Source organism: Anticarsia gemmatalis, chromosome 18, assembly GCF_050436995.1.
Source record: "Anticarsia gemmatalis isolate Benzon Research Colony breed Stoneville strain chromosome 18, ilAntGemm2 primary, whole genome shotgun sequence".
Taxonomy (NCBI): Eukaryota; Metazoa; Arthropoda; class Insecta; order Lepidoptera; family Erebidae; genus Anticarsia; species Anticarsia gemmatalis.
In genome coordinates this window covers 4,692,307-4,713,291 of record NC_134762.1, presented here as the reverse complement: position 1 = coordinate 4,713,291, position 20,985 = coordinate 4,692,307, and the positions used below count along the sequence as shown (strand labels likewise).

At 35.6% G+C, this 20,985-nt stretch overlaps 1 protein-coding gene across 4 annotated transcripts in view; it reads left to right on the top strand.

Annotated features, from left to right (window-relative positions):
- Positions 1–20,985, top strand: part of LOC142980677 (paired box protein Pax-6-like) — a 50,655-nt gene that overhangs the window by 16,677 nt on the left and 12,993 nt on the right. For all 4 annotated transcript variants that reach the window (XM_076126194.1, XM_076126192.1, XM_076126193.1 and 1 more), the window contains exon 5: positions 8,581–8,842. In XM_076126194.1, coding sequence (XP_075982309.1) covers positions 8,581–8,842 — 262 coding nt within the window. The remainder of the gene's footprint in view (positions 1–8,580; positions 8,843–20,985) is intronic.

Below are 20,985 nucleotides of genomic sequence, written 5' to 3'. Positions count from 1 at the left end.
GTCGTCTCTCGACCGTCAGTAACATCAATGCAATGTAAATCATAATCCATGTTCATCACCCCAGTCCGGCATGAGTTATGAGTCGCGTCGTTCATCCGACTTCCCCATGTAGTCTCGATCTAATAGCCCCCGTGTCTGTCTGTATGTCTAAATAACATACATAACGACAGACACAGTGCCGTCTAATACATCTAGTCAAAGACTAAACTTTAAAAAAAATACTTAAAAAGGAACCTAAAACATTAAAAATTGTACAGTAATCTGTAGTAAAGTCGTCACTGGACCGTCAGTAATATCGTGCAATGTAAATCATAATTCATGTTCATCGCCCCAGTCCGGCATGAGTTATGAGTCGCGTCGTTCATCTGACTTCCCCATGTAGTCTCGATCTAATAGCCCCCGTGTCTGTCTGTATGTCTAAATGACGCGTCGATGTTGTCACCTTTGTATTACGAATGCGGTAACTGATCGTGGGGGTACCATGATAATTAAATGTGTGGGATATGACTTTGATAAACATCGGAATTAAAGCTGAAATGCAATATTTGAGTATAACTTATGTTTTACAAGAAATTTATGAAGAATGCATGATTTTTCATTAATGTGTTCAACAACAGGCCACCCCTAAAAAATATTTAAAATTTCGATTGATATTGTAAAATCTTTTGAATGAAGTAAGGTTTACAAGTAAAATACCTAGGTTAAAAATATTTTTTTGAACTATTATGAGTATAACAAAGGGCATTTTTGTAGATTTTAAACCCGACCTTTATACTAGCTTTTCTACGATACGTTTTCTCCTGATCAAGTAAACTTCGCAAAGATTTTAAATATCCAATTCTCAAGAACCTCATCTCATAATAAATGCTCATCAATTTAACTTAAAAAAAAAAACAAGAGTTACAAAAGACCGCCTACTACAAAATGTACAACGAAACAAAAAATCGCAGGACAACATCATTCCCAAACGCATGGTCACAAAACAGGGTGCACATCCCCTACAAACCATTTATTATAATTTCATAGTCACCATTGTTGATTTAAACGATGTCCTCGAGGGTATAACGTGTAATAACTGTATGCTAATGTAGTTTTTATAAAGATGGAAGATATGACCAGTGTCAGTTGTGTAATTATTGTGCATGTTGCAATGGGGTGCGGTGAGATTTTGTTTATGGTTATTATTGGGACTTTCGAGTGGTGTAGATTTACTTCTATCGACACATTATAATAAGTCTGTAGAGAGGTCAATTTATGTACATCTAAATATATATAACTTAAAGGTGACTGACTAACATAGTGAGCACAGCCCAAACCACTGGTCGAGTCGGGCTGAAATTGGCATGCTGGTAGATGTTATGACGTAGGCATTCACTAAGGAAGGATTTTAATCAATATGAATGGATGAAAGTTTGAATGAAAAATATGTCCTAAGATGCAAAACATAATCGCGGGCAAATGCTAGATGAATATATTTAAACAAAACAATGGGGGATGTTAAATAACGGATAGGTATTGATACCTAATCTCCAAAATATTTTTTTTTTTGTATGTCTATCTATATGTATGTTCCAGCAATGGCAGATATGACCAGTGTCAGTCGTGTAATTATTGTGCGTGTTGCAATGGGGTGCGGTGAGATTTTGTTTATGGTTATTATTGGGACTTTCGAGTGGTGTAGATTTATCTCTATTATACCTAATGATCATATATTCTTTAGTCGTTCGTGGCTAAGTTACAACAGCCGCACTGATAAATAAGCTACTCTTGCCGAGGTTTTTCTTGACGGCTAACCATCACAAATACTTAGGAATACAGGAACTCTAAATGTGTAACATATTTAAAGTACTCCGTATTTCTCAGACATTGAGGCTCGGCGAGCTCTACATTTTTTTTTTCTTGATAGCACTCACTTCGTATATATAACTGAGATACTAGTTTATCAATAGGCTATGTGAAATACCTTAGGTACATCGTAAAACCGAAAGGTACGGAGATACAGCTCTACTTATTTTCAACAATATCGTATACGTTACGGGGAAAATTTAAAATATAATAAAATATAAATGCTCACATTATTTATTCGCACCTCACAATCGTAACGACCAAAACAAAAAAATATATAACTGTATCAAAAAAACCGTTGAAAAGTTGTCATTCTGATTCATTGAAGCGTTCATCCCCGTGCCGACGCAATAATACACTATTATATTAAAATAATAATAATAATACCGACTATTATTGTCATTAAAATCATTATTATCGACTCAGACCGGTTCGCGAAGTAAACACAATTGACTTTTGCCGTTCGGCTGGTTCACAAAGATGATGGTTTTTAATTATATTGACCCCAGTGTGTTTTCTCTTCATTATTTTGCTATATTTCACACTTCAAACTGTTTTTATTGTTATGTGAAAGTAGTGTACGGAATGGTTATTCGTATTTAGATTAAGAACTTTTAAGATGGCGATAATTATCATCAACTGTAAATTTAGAATCCTGAAAACAGCGTTAATATTCATAGTGACATTGAAATTATATTGCACTGTAAAACAAAAATTACTACATTATTTTTGTGTGCAAAATTGGAATTCACCACCAAATTCGAGGAAATATATTAATAGAGGGGTCAAATTCAAGTAGCCTGTTCAATAACATCTCGTAAAATTTTATCACAATTTTATTACCATAGAAATTATTTCGTCAAGCCGCTCCCTATTATTTCATATCGGCCACGCGTGACAAGACACCCGTATCTTCACAAATATAATATACACATAAATCAATAATCAATTTTACGCCAGCGAGAACGGTCCGAAGTATTTTTGTCGGGATTTTATTATTCTGGCAACACATCTAGTGGAAAATCGCGTCCTGCCGCCACGCGGGCCAAACGCGGGAAAATCACACTTATTTGTTATTTACGGGTGTAAAGTGTAACAAGGAGTTTGTATGCTCCAGCGGATACTCACTAACCGTGGTCTTGATGTTTCGGACACTTGATCACGTAGCTTTTATCCGATTCTACTAGGTTCATTCCAATTTATATTTCAAAGTTAGCCTCCGGATTTTTCTTTTAATTCTTACTAAAAACCTCGCTTCATTTTTTTCTCTGATTTTCTTAGATATTTAACTGATATTTTAGGGAGAAATAGGTCTGTCAAATATGTCAAAATTATTCGTCGAAAAATATGTATCAGTTGGTTGAAATTCGACCCATGAAAATATTAATAAGAAAAACTTAAATAAGACGTCAAATAAATCGTTTGCTCACACCAATATTTAATAGTATCAAGTCAAGAATAATACACTTGAATGCCCACAGTTAAATATCATATTGCACTTCCTAAGGAAAGCCATTCAAAATCAATCAAACCGATAAATCCCGTAAACATTTGGACAGAACGTCGATGTAAAATCTATTAGCAAACAATACATTTAGAAGGCATTCATGAAACGCCCCACCTATGAGAACTACTTAATAATAAATCTCTGCATATCATTTCACTCTCAAATGATTCGGAATACACTATTGTAGGTCGAAACACATCTCGCCTTAAGTTAATAGGTACAGAGCATTATTGAGTGCCAACAAGAGGCTCCCCGCAGCGGCACAAAGCACAGGCGTATTGACAAACTGCCTATAAGTCTCAATCAAACAATGCCATTTATGAACTCCTTACGTTATTGACCTATTTCTTTGGCACAATAGTACGACAATTAAATTTGAATTTCGATTCGTGGGAATTGGTCGAATTAAGAATAGTTTTGACTTTAGCTGTCATCTCGTATGGGCGGGAAAGTTTTTTTTTTAAGCATAGGGAGGCGGTGACGCGGTTTCAACAAGGCGTAAATCTTTTCTTTGGTCATAACTTTGTTCATAGTTTATTATTGAATGGACTGCTTTATTGGCTATTATTAAACATATTAATTGAATTTGCGATATAATAAAGCATGCAGATATTAATTGGGAAAGAAATATTTGGTACATATAATTTAATGTGCCTAAATAATAATGGTACCAGATAAGTTAATACGTACAAAATAGTTAGATAATACTATAAAATGTAATAATATAAAACAAAGCAGAAATTAAATGGAAATATTTCATGCGAGCACACCAGTACTAGGTAGTAACTAGGATATGGATATGGATTGATAACCCGCTGTGATCATACAGTGATCAAAGATCAATCCCATAGTTTGCCATAGAATAAAAAAAGAAATTGAAAGAGCAAAACAAACATCCACTCCAATTTCAAAAATTTCGTTTTGTCAAACACAAAAAGTGCAAAAAACAAAAGGTCATAATCAATGCGGGAATAGAGGTGCGCATTTGTTCGCTTACTACGCGAAAGAGTGCGACGCCAAGTCACAGGAGTGTTCCAAGGAATCACTGACTCACCCAAAATATTGACTCGCAAAGTGCCGACTTTGGCTCACAATAGACACAGCAGGTTGCCTTTTGTAGGGGACCCTTCTGTACTTAACAATACCGGGAGTAATGCACTGCTTTTTATTTTTTTCAACATTAAAATTGCGAGTGAAGTAAACGAGCTTTGAATCGATGTGGACGCGGGAAATACGACGGGTTGTCTGGTACATAAGAAAATTCAAACGGAAAATTATTTCTAATGTAAAATATATGTAAATAATTTTTTTTCTTTCCCTAAATATTTGTTTATGTTAATATTTTCAATTAGTCAATAGTCAATTGTTACTAATGAAAAAGAAAATATAATTGATAAATATAGTTCCTGATCACTTCACATAGTTTAAATGAAATTCAACCGCAAAAGTTTTAAAGAAGGCTACTACTACAAACATTTCTTTCAGACTTTCACCGCAGTCGGTATCAGTAGAGAATGCATATTGAATTACCCTCTCATACCTCGGGTAATAAGAATCAAATACTTAATAAGAAATCATATCACCGTTAATAAAAACTTATGCAGCAATCAGAGAAATCGAATCGATCAATATGGAACCCTCTATTTGCGCGTTCCGTTTTACACAACGCTCCACGCTTTACAAGATGGGTCTCTCGCTAAATAAAAAAAAATCGCTCTCTAAGCTTATTGAAAAGTATTCTCGCCCTACGTTCACGGCGTCTGAGCAAATATAAGATAATTTTCGCGCTTCACCTCACCCGGTATTTAGGGGGTACCTTTCATACTTTTTACTGTGCCGTTTGATAGGTACCAACACGGTACGGAACGTTCTAATGTAATTTATTCTGTATTCAAAATGCGTCGTTCGTTGTATCGCCGGCACGAAGCGACGTCCTTGATTGGTGGTTTGATTTTTCTTTTTTCATGAAAATATGACACTTGACAGGAAGTTAAACGAGTATTTTTTGTGGGCTGCAATTTTTCAAATTATTGTTTGTTACATGCTTGCTACACAGGGCTTTGCGGTACCGTCCTTTATAATTTTAGAACGATTTAAAACGGGATAGGTGTCTATGATCTAGCTTACGCTTGTTATTATTAAGTAGGTAACAATTGATTAGTTTTTTCTGGATATCTAAATTGAAATACAACTATGTTATTTCAAAAAAATAAGGTTTTTATAGTCTGCTAAAACTGTTGATACCAAAAAATATTCCCATGAGACGTTACAAGAGGCTTAACTTAACCCTTCCACAGAAAAAGGAGGTTTAATCGTGTAAGTGGATTTTAATCCTTCAATTCCCAGCTACTGGATATCAAAAACCGATGCAATACAACTAATTCACCGTGCTCACTCAAAACCACAAAAAATGCATTTAAATTCAATCGTATGAAATGAGCACGTATTGTCGTTCGGACATTGTCTAAGTGCATGACTAAAGAAAATTAATTCGACTAAACACGTATAAACATATTTACTAAAAGGGTTATTTACTAATTGGTGTATTAGTCGAGTACAATCATGGAAACAAGTCAATCGGTGTGTGTAATTCGAATTAAGGGACTGTTTACACGTTTGTACTTTGCGTGGAGGTTATTTTTTTATAAACGGACAGCGCAGACGGGTTTCACACATGGCCACACTTTGTCGGCTCGCTTATTTATCTATGCGTTATAAAAGTTTGTGAGATATGTATTGTTTTTAGCTGAAAATTGAAAACACATTCATTTCCAGCATGTTTTTTTAAACAATCTGCTATCTCAATCGTTGGCTGCACACATCAATGCTTTATTTATTGTTGATAACTTATTAAACTTATATTTATCCAACTATTGAACAAAACATTTTCAATAGTAGTAAGTATTCCAAATCAGTAAGACTAAATATTTCAAGAACGTACAAAAATAATTTGCCGTCCCCTTCATTACTAAGTAAGGGAAGAATATTTGGTAGGTAAAGCATGTGAAGTTTTTGGGAGCATTGACTCAAAAGCAGCATATTTCTACGCTGATAGCTTCACATCAGCTTTTCAATTTATTCTCTATTCAGTTTCAATGCAATGTATTATCTTTCAGAGATAAACTTCACTGCATAAGTGTACCTCAGATAAGTATATCTTGAAAAATATTCTGTTCGAGAGAAAAATTCATTCAAGTCTTAAATTTTCTTTCACTTGAAAAATGCTTTTGCCGCTACGGTTTATTACAATGCAATATTAATTACTTTATTACGAAGCGGTGTAATTGATAATAAACAATTTATCGCAATAAATACAATAACAAACGAAGAAACATCTAATTGGCTCGACTCATTGATTCTTTAACTCCATGTTGTCTGCAGACCTTGTTAAAAATTTCCATTTCATTTGTAAGAAAACTTCAACCCTTTATATTTTTTATATTTTCTTATTTAATTTAACAGACGTCAAGCGTTTGACTTTTAATTATGTTTCTTGTTATAATTTTCTGATCGAACAATTTTTTCATTTCGAAGTTTGTATTGTGTTTGCACGATAGCGAGACGTTAAGTTCTTCTGACTTTCGAAGTGTCTAGTCAGTTGATAAAAGTGCTAGTTTACAGTTTTCTTCCGTGAAGAACCATTATAGGTATTAAAACAAAAATATGAGAATATGTTACTAAATTAAACAATACTTCAGGCAGGAACTACTTAATAATATTAGATAACATTTCAGATACTACTTTAATTACCATTTATTGTATGTATATCAGATAATCCACATCTAAAAGTGTCACCCGATATTTTTTCTTACTCGATTATACATTAATCGATACAAACAAATCAACACTGTCAACAATCATAGACGTACCGAAAAAAAATCTAAAAAAGAAAAAGAACACCGTTCGTTTTTCAAACGTGGCGCGCTTTCGCGGTCCATCGGGCATTCCGTCAGATGCCAGTCAGTTGGGAGCGCGGACCACCGCGGCCGCGTGTCGGGTTACCATCTATCGACTTACTCGCCTTCCTGCCCTACGTCTAAGTTACTACGTCGTCATATGCCGCGGTGACAGTTGCTCGATATTCGGTTTTGTTACATTTCGGTACTTTGGGTGGGCTTGAAAAAAAATGAGAATGTTTTGATTTTGGTGGTTTTTAAGCCACCCTTAACAATGGCAATCTGATCTGCTGTTAAATCAATACTTAATACACTATTAATTTTTAAACCGTTTTTGGTAAAGATTGCAATTTGAACGCAACGCCCTGTAAAAGACATTAACGAGCTTGGTCAAAAATATATTGTTTTTATACAATTTTACAATCTTGTTAACTTTGTTAATCACGGTATACCTAAACACAAAAAAATACATTTTACCCTAGAAAAGTAACTCTAATTTACTTTTTAATTTACAATACGTCCCCTTAAAACACAAAAATTACATTTTTGGTAAGGTTGGTCGTCAAATTGATGAGTCAGTTGTTCTTCAGCTGGCTCAAGCGATGATGGTAAGTTCTCCGATACCTAAACACGTTCAAATGATACCACTAAGCGGCCATCCATCTATGGGCTTTCCGCACCCATGGCTGTTTAACTCACACGCTTAAAAAATTTGCTACCTTCAGATACCCGATAATGCTCGAATAATATTACTTTCATTATGTGTATTCATCTCAATATATAAACATATAATCAAATTCAATACATAATCAATTTATGTCTCGGTTCGCGTGTCACCATGCCCTTAACCATAAACATCAAGTATCATATCAGACACGGGTGCTCAAATATACAGCCAATGAGTTTTTTCCTTATTTCGTTATCATATCCCGCCCTTTCTCATTAATCTGTGGGTTCTGAGAATCCGATCAAGGTTAGTTAATTGGGTCAGGAATCTTTGCTTGTTTTTTGGCAGAGGATGTTGGGTAAAGGGCTCGATTACATGTTAAGGACCATTTCCAACGAGCCAAGGGTTTTATAGGAGTGTGTTGAAATTTCTTCTGGCGGTATTATTGAAACTCTTGCGCATTTTTGGTAAAACTGGACTTACTATACTTTTATTTTGTACAATTTAACTCCTTGATATTGTTTTAATGGTTTTAAGACTTTATGTTGCGCCGAGCACCCCTGTTCTTTTACTGTTGAATCAAAGAAATAAGTGGAGAACATCTACGTAATATACATAGAACTTAAGAAGCTTAAAGATCATGTCATTATTTTCTGTTCACTCAGGTCTCTTCAATCAACCGAGTGCTACGCAACCTGGCTGCTCAGAAAGAGAAAGCCAACAACCAGCAACCGTCTCCCGAGTGTTCTACTCCAGTGTACGAGCGGCTGCGACTCCTGGGCGCGCCGGGCTCGTCCCCAGGCTGGCCCCGAGCACCCTGGCCCGCGCAGATCGACGCCAGGACGCCGCCCTACCAGCTCCACAGCCTCAGCCCTGGACCTCAAGCCATCAGCTGCAACGGAGGCGACATGACGGCGATGAAAAAGAGTAAGTGCTTATCATACTTTCAAGTTTTAAAATAAACAATCTCCATCCACTTTTACATCCAGTATAAAATACGTACATAAAATCGTACAACAAAGTTTTAAAATCGCATTCCCCGATCGCCAGCACCGATACAGTCAAATGAAGCACTCTGAAAACGCGCACGTACAAACGTAATATATGCATGCACACCTCGGGAAACTGGAAATTAACAGAAAAAATAAAATCTGTGAAACATAGGGTAGCGTGTGGCGGGCGGTCACAGCGCGCCAACAACGCAACAAAACTTTTTCGCCAGCATTTTGATAGTCGATTTGCGGCTCCCCCTGTGTGGGGCGAGCGCGGACGAGCGCGGGGGTGGCGGCGCGGCGGGGAGGGGGCCGGCCCGCCTACGGCACCGTCAAAAACATTACTCTGCCCATCCGCGTGGAAGATTTAATTTTCATTTTTATCTGAAACATCCCCCTTTGTAGTGGTCTGTACTCTGTATCCAATTAGGTGGCTTTGAGAATTTTTCTGGTACACCCACATCGCTGCAACGGTTTAGAGATATGGAATTTTTAATTTCGATCCCCAGAACCAATTATAAACGATTTTGCGATGTCTTAAACAATATAACGTTTGTATGTAAAGCTATTTTCTTGATGTTTTTTGCTCTGCTTTGTTTAAAGGCATTTTCTTTTTAAAGCAGAAGCTTTTTGATGCAAGAACCGCTACTAATTTCTCAAAGGAGGTAATGATTAAATAATCTAATGTAGGATACACACAGTACACCACAACTTAATCTAATTGAAACTAGCCGCAATAATATTTGGCAACATTTCTAGTCACATTTAGTAACGTACCAAAGTAACAATGTACAAGATAAATGAGGTTGTGAGTGCGGTACAGCGACACGGCCGCGCGGCCGCGGATCCGGATGCTTGAGCGTGAAAGTGGCGGTAAACCCGTAAGGCGACACCCGCGACGCCTCGATGGACATACAGCCTTATACATATAGACAACTGTAGATAGACATACTTCTTATTAGAATTGTACATACGTATAATGATATATGGTATTAGTGTTATGATTGTCTAATTTTGTTTCGTGGTCGAGGTTAACGCAACTGTAAATGAGAATATCGTTCGTGCCAAATTCATGCAAAAATGATATAATTAGGCCATGAATCGATTTGCCTGCATATCTTGGTATCCTTCTACTTCTTCGCTTGGAACAGGAGTAAGTCAAAGACTGTTAGAGACGGAGCAATAAGACAACTGACTTGCAAAGTTGCAATTACGTTTGTTGTTAGGCTTGTTTAATTTGACAGTATTTCGTTACATACCTAAATAGTAACAAATGCATCAAATTAAAAGCTTTATCAAAAATTAATGATGTAACACCTAGAGCACAGAAAATTTACTTAACTATTACCAGACTCTACCAAAAGCCTTCTGGCATTTTTTCAATCACTTAAAGATTTAAACTTACCTAATTTTTTCACCTCTATACATACGCAGATATATACCAAAATACAATAATATAGGTACATACATAAATACAGTTGCATTATATACAAGTCAATACATAATATAGTAAGCAAGCAGTCAGTAATTATCTGTAGAGCGTTATATTGTAACAACAAAGTGCGGCCGGCGGCGATGCAACCCAGTCGCTAACAGTTGCCAGTTGCCACTGTTGATGATACAAAGACCCTTGACACTTTGCTAAATTGTTTGTTTATATTATACTAGTGGCCGCCCGTGACTTCATCTGCGTTGAATTTAGTGTTCCCATTTTCATTTTTTTTATTTCATATTCATCGCCTTTTTTACCCTCTTCGGGGAGGAATTTCCAAAAATCCTATCGTAGTGCTTCTCTACACTTTCTAAGGAGTTTTCATACCAAGTTTCTAGTTTCTACTCTCAGAGTTTTGGCTGTGTCCATCAGACAATAACGGAAGAATTTTTTGTATATTCATTGACTGTTTATAATGTTTTTAAGATTTCTAATTTCATAAAGAACTATTTATGCAGATAGCATTGTATAAGAATATTTAAACCATAACATTTGTTTAACATAGCGTTAGTACCAAAATAAGCATGTGTAGGAACATGAAAGTTATACAATCCCTTATTTTTCAACACCATTCATATACCTACATCATTCACCAGTTAGAATTATCCTCTTATTTTTCTAAACCGATAGTTGTGGATCCTATGAAAAACAGAAAACAATTTTAAAAATTTCATGGGTCACCAAACGTCCCACTACCTCAACTAACTTATTTCAAAAATGTTTTTGCAAACAAAGTGATGATGCGTGGAATATTTGTTACACTTTTTTGTAAAAACATCAGTTAATAAAGTGTAACATATTATTATTTAAAGTTATTTAGTACTCAACACCCCATCATGTTGCGAGGGTACCGTGACTCGTGAGTGGAGCAAGGGATTACGTGAAGAGGATACGATACGCCACTTGTATCGAAATAATATTTCTACTATATGAATAACGTATAGGATAAGCGACCACTCATTCACTTATTAGTACGTGGAAGACCAAAAAAAATGGATATGTTAGCTTCTGCCCGTGATATCTTTCAACTGAAACAATTATTGTTTGATTACATGAATATACTGTAGTTTGTAATTTTTCTTATTTGTTTGTAATTTTTATATCTGTATTTTTAAAATGCTTAAGTACTTAGCGTCTTATTTAAGAACTAAAGAGGGATATGGAATAAACGTCTTTGAATGATGATTCATAGAAGAATTCAGACAAAGCATAGATGGATCCTTTATGTATTTATAACGTTCTTTTTTTTGCCCGTTACTGTCCCACTGCTGGGCAAGGGTCTCTCACCGAACATGTTTTTCCCGCTCATAAACTGGTAAAAATCTTTCGTCGATTACTTATATCATTTGTAATAGCAACAAAATAAATAAAAAAAATTTTTTGGGACAACTTACACACGGTCATCTGATTCCAAACTAACCATAGCTTGTACAATAGTAACCAAATAACTGTTAAACTTACTTATATACTTCTAAGTACACCCTCATATACATATATAGATAAATTTACAATGGCTCAGAACAAATACTTGTGCTCATCACACAATTTTTTTTAAACATTTGTATTTATAATGTCACTAACAGTTTTCGTATGTGTTGTATTCGCAAATGCAACAATTTAATTCAATGATTCCACCACACGAATAAGTAACAAAAACAATAATTTCTTGTTAGTAAGCGAGTAAAGCGTGGTTGATAAGCAGTGTAACTAATTTTATTTGCGCGTCCCCTCCGTGCTTGAGAGGGGACGTTATTTATGACCCTGTGCGGTGTCATAATGACCCTATCATATGTGCAGTTCATGTTTATTATCATTAACTTGATACTCTATTTCCGATGATAGGTACAGATGAAAATTTTCGAAAATTGACGCCAACTTGAGCAGTAACTTGAACGTACAATCATACAGACTGTTTTATAGTAATGACCCGAGTTAAGCCTCATATAGCCCACATTAAAGCCTAAGTTTTAGTTAAAAAAAATTAAAACATCGGACTCTTGATTACTTCTGAAAATATCTGAAAATGAAAACTAAAAGTGAAAATCAAATTCAACTTATAAGCTGGATGTACTCTTTTTACACTAATATGAAACGAAAAGTCTATGGTATAAATCTGAAGGATGTTTCAGTATACCTACCTAAATACGAAAGAATATAGTAACAAAAGCAAAGGATTGAAGGCAAGCCTTCGTTTATCGCAAAACTTTGTAGAACTTTATACATAAGAAATTTAGCAAAGTTATCTAAATCATACCCTTACATGCGGGTTACATATCAGAAGAATTTTGCGTTCTCAAGTCTCAAACATAACCACGTTTGACCACAAAATATTCGTATTATCTGCAAACTTTGACCACGAACTCGAAAACATTTATAAAGTCATTCACTCACCGAACTACGGTCTAACACATCACCTACTTTTTCTTCCACAAATAAGATCATGCCCGCTGAAAGACAAACACGCAAGGTCAAAGGACTTGGGCGCTGAATAAATCCATTAAGGGGCGAAAACTAAATAAAACGTACTGAATAAAAGGGAGGAGAGCCGTGATAAAACGCCGAGGGAACGAGACAGATATACACGGTCCAACTGAGGTTAGAAAAAGACAGAAAACAGTCTGGACTCTCAAGATAAGACCAAGAAAAATGTCGCAAGATATTTATTCGCGGGGTTCCGTGGATAAATGGTTATTATGGGGTTTCTCAGTAGTAAATTAGTGAGATGTATGGCGTAGTGTTGAATATTTATTTGTCGTAAGTTATTGTCGTAAACGTCGCCTGAGGTTTTGGTGGAATTGCTAGTAATTCACTCAGTGGACACTGGATTATTCTTTCGATTGAGGGAATTGGAAGTTACGGGACTAAAGCCTGTTTGAGACACAACTAGAGGTTTTTTATCTATCTCGTGCCGCTGTCTTTAAATCCATTATAAATCAAACTTACATGACATTAACTAATGTAATTATCTCATTTTAGAATAAAGTATTCACTTAACCAAAAATAAAAATTAATGGTAATTTAAATAATGATGTTAGCAGATGTCTATTATATTGGTCAGCGTGACCCTATCTGATTTCCAGAACATTACGCAAGGATTATTTGTAATACTTATCATTGTACTTATTAACAATTGAATGTAAATCAGATGCAGTAGTATTATGTTAGTTTAGTGGTTACTGCGCCCACCTGCGTTTAGATAACATCGTTATAAATCTTTTATCTCTCTCGCACTGTTTGTATAAAAGCTATAAATGTCCCATTTAGATTAGGTTAATCTCGTTTAAGCCTGTTTTAACTTTTTTAATATCATGTCGTTGTTTACCGATCCTAATTGCAAAAAAATAAACAGATATGTAAAACTTTCATTGCGTACTGATCGACCATCGCATAAAACATAAATATTGTTATTTGCTTAACTTAATAAATAATAATTTGGTTAAGATAATTTAGCAATTCTTTGATTAGGTATAGATACTGTCATTTTTGGAAGTCCGCAAAGTACAATATACCCTTTCTGGGGAGTTACTTTTCTTCCAATGTAAAAAGGCTTTAGATCATAACCACTACAACTAACCTTTTTTTCTCAAACGGTCAACGTCATACCATCTCAAACCTAATTTTATAACAGTAACAATTCACAAACTCGAGGTAGGCAGAAGTAAACACATCGTCAAGGCATACATGCTATAACATTTACATACATACACACATACATACATGGAGTTGTTTGTCGAAGAACGAAGGGTGAGAGAGGATTGCCGACATTTTTCCGTTTGCTTGCATATTTACCTCTTTTGCTAAGTTTACAACAGAGTTATAGACTAAGTAATATTTTGAGCTGTTCAAACTCTAATGGTGAGTTTTTCTTGCTAATCTTTGTCTTTATAGTTCAGACTACTAAAAGTGATATGTAGACTTTTTAAAAATTGATAGCTCCAAAAGAATAACATTTCTCTTACTTTGGAAATCCATAAAGTTAGATTTCGTAGTCGCTTTTTAAATAAGATTGCAAAGTTAAATCTTTATGAATATTTAAATTTACCAAAACACCACTGCATAACGATTTTACATGCAACTCTCTGAAAGGATTAGTCAATAAAATACTTCACGAATAGATGTGAGATCTATTTCAACTTCAAAAAAACAAACCGTATCTTTAACTTGCACTTTTAATAACTCTTAGCTACCTACTGCTCTCATGGTATTATATGCAAGGCTTTTTATCTTAGGTACCGTTTAATCACATACAACTACCCAAATCAAATCATACATTCGTAAACTTGGACCCAACCACTAAACAACGAGACGTCCCTTCCAAGTTACATAACTTAACCCTTTCCCAAATGAATGCAAATACCAACAGATCCATACATCTCAACAGATATTTTAACCCTAAGACGAACCGAAATAGAAGGGCCTATATGTACCATGTATATGTGGGTAGGTATGGCATATCAAAGGGTTCTGAGGCCGTGCCGCCGCGCTTTGAACACGCCGGCATACCACCGGCGCATTTGAGCTCATGTGCTATGTATATAATGTATGCTATGTTTTGATACGATTGGCTGATATTTAGGCTTTATTCTGGATGTCTGGCGGACAGATTTAGAATTTGTTGTGAGGATAGAAATAATCTACCGGTGTCGAAGCGGTTTTTTTTATTTTGAGTGTGCATTCTTGTCTAAATATGCGAGTTTTTAAGATTTGCACTTAGAAAGACGGAATATATGTACGTTCAATTTTAATATACTATACCTTGTTGCTAAAATTGAATGCTTTTAAAAGATAACAATACCGCGATTTTATGAAATTCTAATTAGTAAACTATCGGTGGCGAGAACATTTCTAATTGACGTTACCTTCTCTACTTTTTCGAAGGTTTATTCAGTTTAGTGGGATTCGTAGAGGCTTCGTAGGAAAAGCCCTTCGGTTTCTACTATATACCTAATTGGAAAAGGATAATTTTGATCCGTTTTTAACATTTTTTAAATCACCCCATTAATTGGACTAGTCCAACCATACAAATGTACAGTGCCATCGAAACAGAGTCCGGGATACTTGCGAGCTTTGAAAATGTTCACTGTCTAAAATTCTGAGCACACCGCCTGACTATCTACTATGTATAGTATAATATTTATTTCTTAAGGCTACAGAAAATAAAACAGGTACATTTACTACGAAAACATTATACTCATAATATACAAATACATGATAAAGGTAGATCCATCGATCGTGGTAATTAAGACTCAGTCTTCACCTATGTCCATAATTACCAAGAAGATGCTAAACCTAAATGACAATTAGAAACAGCTCTTTAAGCTACAGAAATGACAAATTAACGAAAACCTATACAAATACTACAAAATGCAACGGATGTACAGTGGGAAAAAATATCAACATAACGACTAGATTCAAAAAGCTTAATATACACGACAATTTACATTCATAATAGAAAAAAATCCTACAGTAAAATTTGCCACTTCGATGCCACAGCGTTAAACAAAAAGCACACAACACCACTAAAGGGCTACAAATGACATGAGATAATCGTTTAGGTCCAGCCACTAACTGTACAGCAAACAAACGCGGCTCACGCTTGACGACGCGTCCCGAAACACGATGAAACAGGATGAAAGTCCCGCGCCGCCCGCACCGCTCACAAAATACCAATTAAATACGCCTTCATTACAGCCCTTCAGTGTGATGTGTACGAACAAATATGGTGCGATGTGTAGACGATTTCATGTGTAATTTTATCTATATATTTGATTTTTTGTCTGTATGTAACCAAACTGTTTCTGGGGTTAAACGGTAGAATGGGTAGACCGAATATAGGGTAGTTTTGATATTTATAAAATAAATAATTATAATTGATTGATAAATAGTTTGAATACTGATTAAAATGCACTCAGTAAAGTGCTATTTGTTATACTAATGCAGACTATAATCACAAGCTTAGTAGTCGTTATAAATTTTTAGCTAGCGCAGGGTAATTTGGGCGGCTTTTTTGCAAATTCTGACAGGCTCAACAAGAAACTCATTAATGAAGCGAGGCTACGGAGATCGTAGTATTTTTCTATATGCTCGAGAAGTGGTTAAACGTATAAATTTGTGATAGGAGCGTAGAGGACGTTATTTGATTGATAACCGAATATTTCAAACAAAATTATAGTCATGCAAACAAAAAAAAATTTTTATGATTTAAAAAACACCGCGTATCGTTGAAGCAATAATTGAATTGTATTTGACAAAAATATTGTCTTCGTCCTGAAAATATAATTGCTTATACCTACCTACAATGTATATTGTACACTAAAACTATCCTAAAATCCGAAACTAATGAGCAAACGGCGCACACTCGGCGAGTGAACGCGTTACACAAAGTGAAGGGGGCTCAGTGCCAATAATGCATGAAACAGGATTATAAAACATGAAAACGTTGGTAAAGGGCTGCCCCAGCACTGTGTGTAATTATACATGTTAATTTACATCTACCCACACGTTGTAAGGCTTGCTACACACATATTTGGTTCGGCTAAATACCGAACATCAAAACCGGCTCGAAGCAATTTCTGCATTTGTTCGGCTTGTGCCAATCGGGTGCTTTTTTTAGGTCCGATCGTCATAATTGGTACAAGTGTTTAGTATTGTCCAGCGGCATTTTTTTCCCAATATTCATGTACATATATTCGGTTTTACCGCCTATAGTGTCGAATCGAATATATGTGTTATGTTTTGCCGCCTGCTATGCCGAATAATGCCGAATTGAATATGTGTGTAACAAGCCTAACACATCAATATAGGTATATAGGTACTTTTAGGGTCTCCCGCTTGGTTACGCTTTCGGCTGTAGCTGTTCTGTCGCTTTTAACTAGGGATTAAGGGATTTACTCAACTGTTTGTCGAGTAATACCTAAATGTGTTGATGTTTTTATGAAGTGATTTTCAAAGGGCTTTTTGGCAATATAGAGATGAGTATAGAGATCAAAAGGTTGAATAAAATAGACATACATTTGTGGTTGTTTCTATTTTTTGAGGCATGCACGAATCCTTCTATGTTACAATTGCACAAGTTTATTTTTAAAATAAAAGGGTTAAAAATTTAAGTCAACTACGTTTGCAAGTGTGATAGATTATCAATTCTCTTTCATATGGTTTATAGCACTCTCAGTAAAACAATTTTCAACTCTGCAAGCAAACAAGACTTTTTCGTCTTTTTTTGCAAATGCCGAGTTGTAGCCTGGAGTATGAACCTAATGTTTGGACGTGCATTGATTTTAATTCGCGGCTAATACATACATATAAGACGAGGTGATTACATATAAGAACCGGGACAAGGAGTTTGTACTTCAAATATCTGTTATACTCTTATGGGTAGATTTTGGTGACAAATGCGTGATCTTGTTAGTTTTAAAAAATGAGATAGTAATTTAACAATCGCCTCGAATCGCATCGCTTCTTTAAAAGGTAATAGCTTGACTATTTTATAGTTATGGAATCTATGCACAATACCTACAACTATTACAAGGAACGATAAACAATAGCAATTGTATTATTGGTAGGAAGTGAAGGAGACTACAAACAGTGGTATAAGCGTTTCAATATCGACGCGTTTGCGAATAACTGGACAAACGTTAACGCTAATAATGACTTGCATAATCAAGGTTTTCGACTAAAGTACTTTAACTGAACTATACACAAACTAGAAAGATACCAAATAAACATGAAAAATAAATTAAATTCTCACCGCAAACCAAATCTACCACTTCAATATTCAAACCTCATTATCGAACAAACCATAGAGAAACAAAAAAAATAATAAATAAATGGTCGATGGAGGGCGGCGCGAGGCGGACCGGTGGCGCCGCCCCGCGTCGCTCCACCCACGAACAACATATAATTATTGTGTCTACCGTCACGTGCTCACACAACAACATAATACGAGTATAATACGTATATGTGACGGTATGTGCACCGCTACATACTCGCACAAGTTTTTGGTTAACTATTCATTTAAGTCGGATTGGTTCGGGATTGTTTTTGGCTTGCATTTGTGTTACATGTTGTAGATTAATGCTCTGTTAAAAGGGCAATGATTACTCTATTATAAGAAGGTCAATAGTTGTTAGGACCGCACAGTCAGTTAGCTACTTAAATGATGAGTAACTTATAGAAATTTAGAAAATCATATGAGAAAATCTTGATTTGATTGCTTTTCATCAAAGCACAGCCGCAACATCCAGAAAGTCCTGGTTAAATATAAAGATTGGTTTACTCGTACATCACTTTGTTTTAAAGCAAAGCACATTGACGTAATTCAAGTGTTAGCATAAAATATAACAGACTTGATGCGACGTCTCTTTATTATGAATGCCTAATTAGGAATAACGTTTTTAGACTATAGTCGACTTTTCACTTGATAATTTCATGATCATAATTTTCTCTTTACGAAATATACCCATAGAGCAGGATGTCTTAAACTATCACCGATTACTTACTCTACTTTATTATAGTCGGTGAGGTACTACTGTAAGTCTACGAGTAACACTGAAGTAGTGTAAAAGAATGTTCCCCATTTATCAAACACAATCCTTGAGAATTAAGGAAATCTCAAAATTTTCTTGTTGGAGGTTTCACAAGACCATTATCCTCAATAATCTCCAGTGTGGGTGGACAAAACTTAACTGAGGTCACGATTTAATTTACTACTTTTGAAATTCAGGATTTTTTACCCAAAAAATAGCCCAAACTTACTCAGTAGTCCTTAAGCAAAAAATACTTTTAAGTTGTGACAAGTCTGGTTTAAAAATATACCTAGATTTTATTTATTCGTACGTGTATGTGTAATTTTGCTTATGTTTCAAAAGCCCAATTAAAAAGACACTACAGTAAAAACATTAATTGAAAAACAATTTTCCAGAAATATTCAGAAAATTATCATCGAATAACATCAATAACGGCACATTAATTTAAAATAATTTAAACAAGTCATTCGTGCAGATATCAATGTACCCACCTGTGCTCGCTCGAGCGTCAGCGAGCCCTTTCCCGCCGTTTCACACAAAATGGCCGACGCGTGACTAGACTCGCGATACGTCGTTATTCATTCATGATGCACCGTTAATATTAAAGTGTGCTTTTAAATTTAATTGTGAGAATTTTTGCCGAGTATTATTTTTCTTTTGGGGATCTGTAAGGCGGTGGTCGGGTGTCGGCCTCTTATGTAGAAGAAATGAGACTTACTAAAAGCACTATGTATATGTACCCATGTCTATTGTCACCCTTGCCGTAAATTTTAATTCCCTGAAAGTCTGTGAAAACATGTTCACGTTTTATATACCAAAAAGTTAACCCGGCATTGTTCGGTTAGAAATGAGAGTTTGTACCTTTGCATTGAACACTCTTACCTACGATCGGCAAAGTACTATGATTGGTAGCAATTAGTAGTACCCATTATTCCATAGTGTTCATCTAGAAACCAACCAACATACACTAACCCACATAAATACAAAACATCCATTACATATGAATCGAATTACGAGAAATCGCAAAAAAATAATACTGCCACGCGAATAAGCAACTACAATAGTATCTAGATATCGCGGGTAGGAGACAAAACACCTCCCGGGACGCCCGGGGGAATCGCGAATGAAATACACGTCATAGACAACGACATTTTTGCGATAAGGCAACACCGCGCCCGTTTTGTTTATGACTAGGCCCGCCATCTTGCCTGTCAGCGAGAAATAGGGTAGCCAAGAATTGTTTCTGTTATTTTTGCTAATATTTTGTGTAATCTCCTTTAATTTAAAAGGTCTTACTATGACTCTTCCCTCTATTGTTTAGTTCCCAAGCTTGGAGTCCTATAACATTTACACTTACTCCTTACTCTGTACCTCAGAGCCTACTGACGTAAATTTGTATACCTAACTGTTCACTGGATTAAGACGTCGCCTACAAATTGAAAAAAGTATAAGTAACTCACTATTATCACACATCATAAACTTCAAAACTTGGGCCCACCAAAAACATTGTTTCACAAAATTATACCGAATTCGAAAACAGTACAAATCGTTCACACCTACTTCCCAACCCTACAAATTCAAAGCATCCGAAAAACATCTCGTCCCGATGTTAATTCTCGTTACATTTCACGTCACGCGTTGACTGACAGTAAATAGAGATACAGACTCGTCTATTATCTGATACCGATCTACACATAGAGGGACTTCATGAAACATTAATGTTACTCGTCTGACAGATGGGCTCCCAATACACACTCATTTTACCCCTCATCATCATTTTTTCACGGGATTTTCAACCTTATTACTTCGAAATAAGAGTGTTGGAAAGTTTGGTTGTTTTGTGGTGGCATTCCGAGGTGTCATATTCGTTGCGGTGCGCGAGAAATGAGCAGCAGGCGAAATTTGTTGGTGTATCAGTGCAGCCGAATGAGGTCTACCTGCGAATGCAGTAATGAATGGAAACTGAGTAGTAATGTAATAGACTTTTTAATGGGATTTTGGTTAAGTTTATTTCGTTGTTTAATAGTAGATGGACACACGTACCTCAGGGATCAATATTTT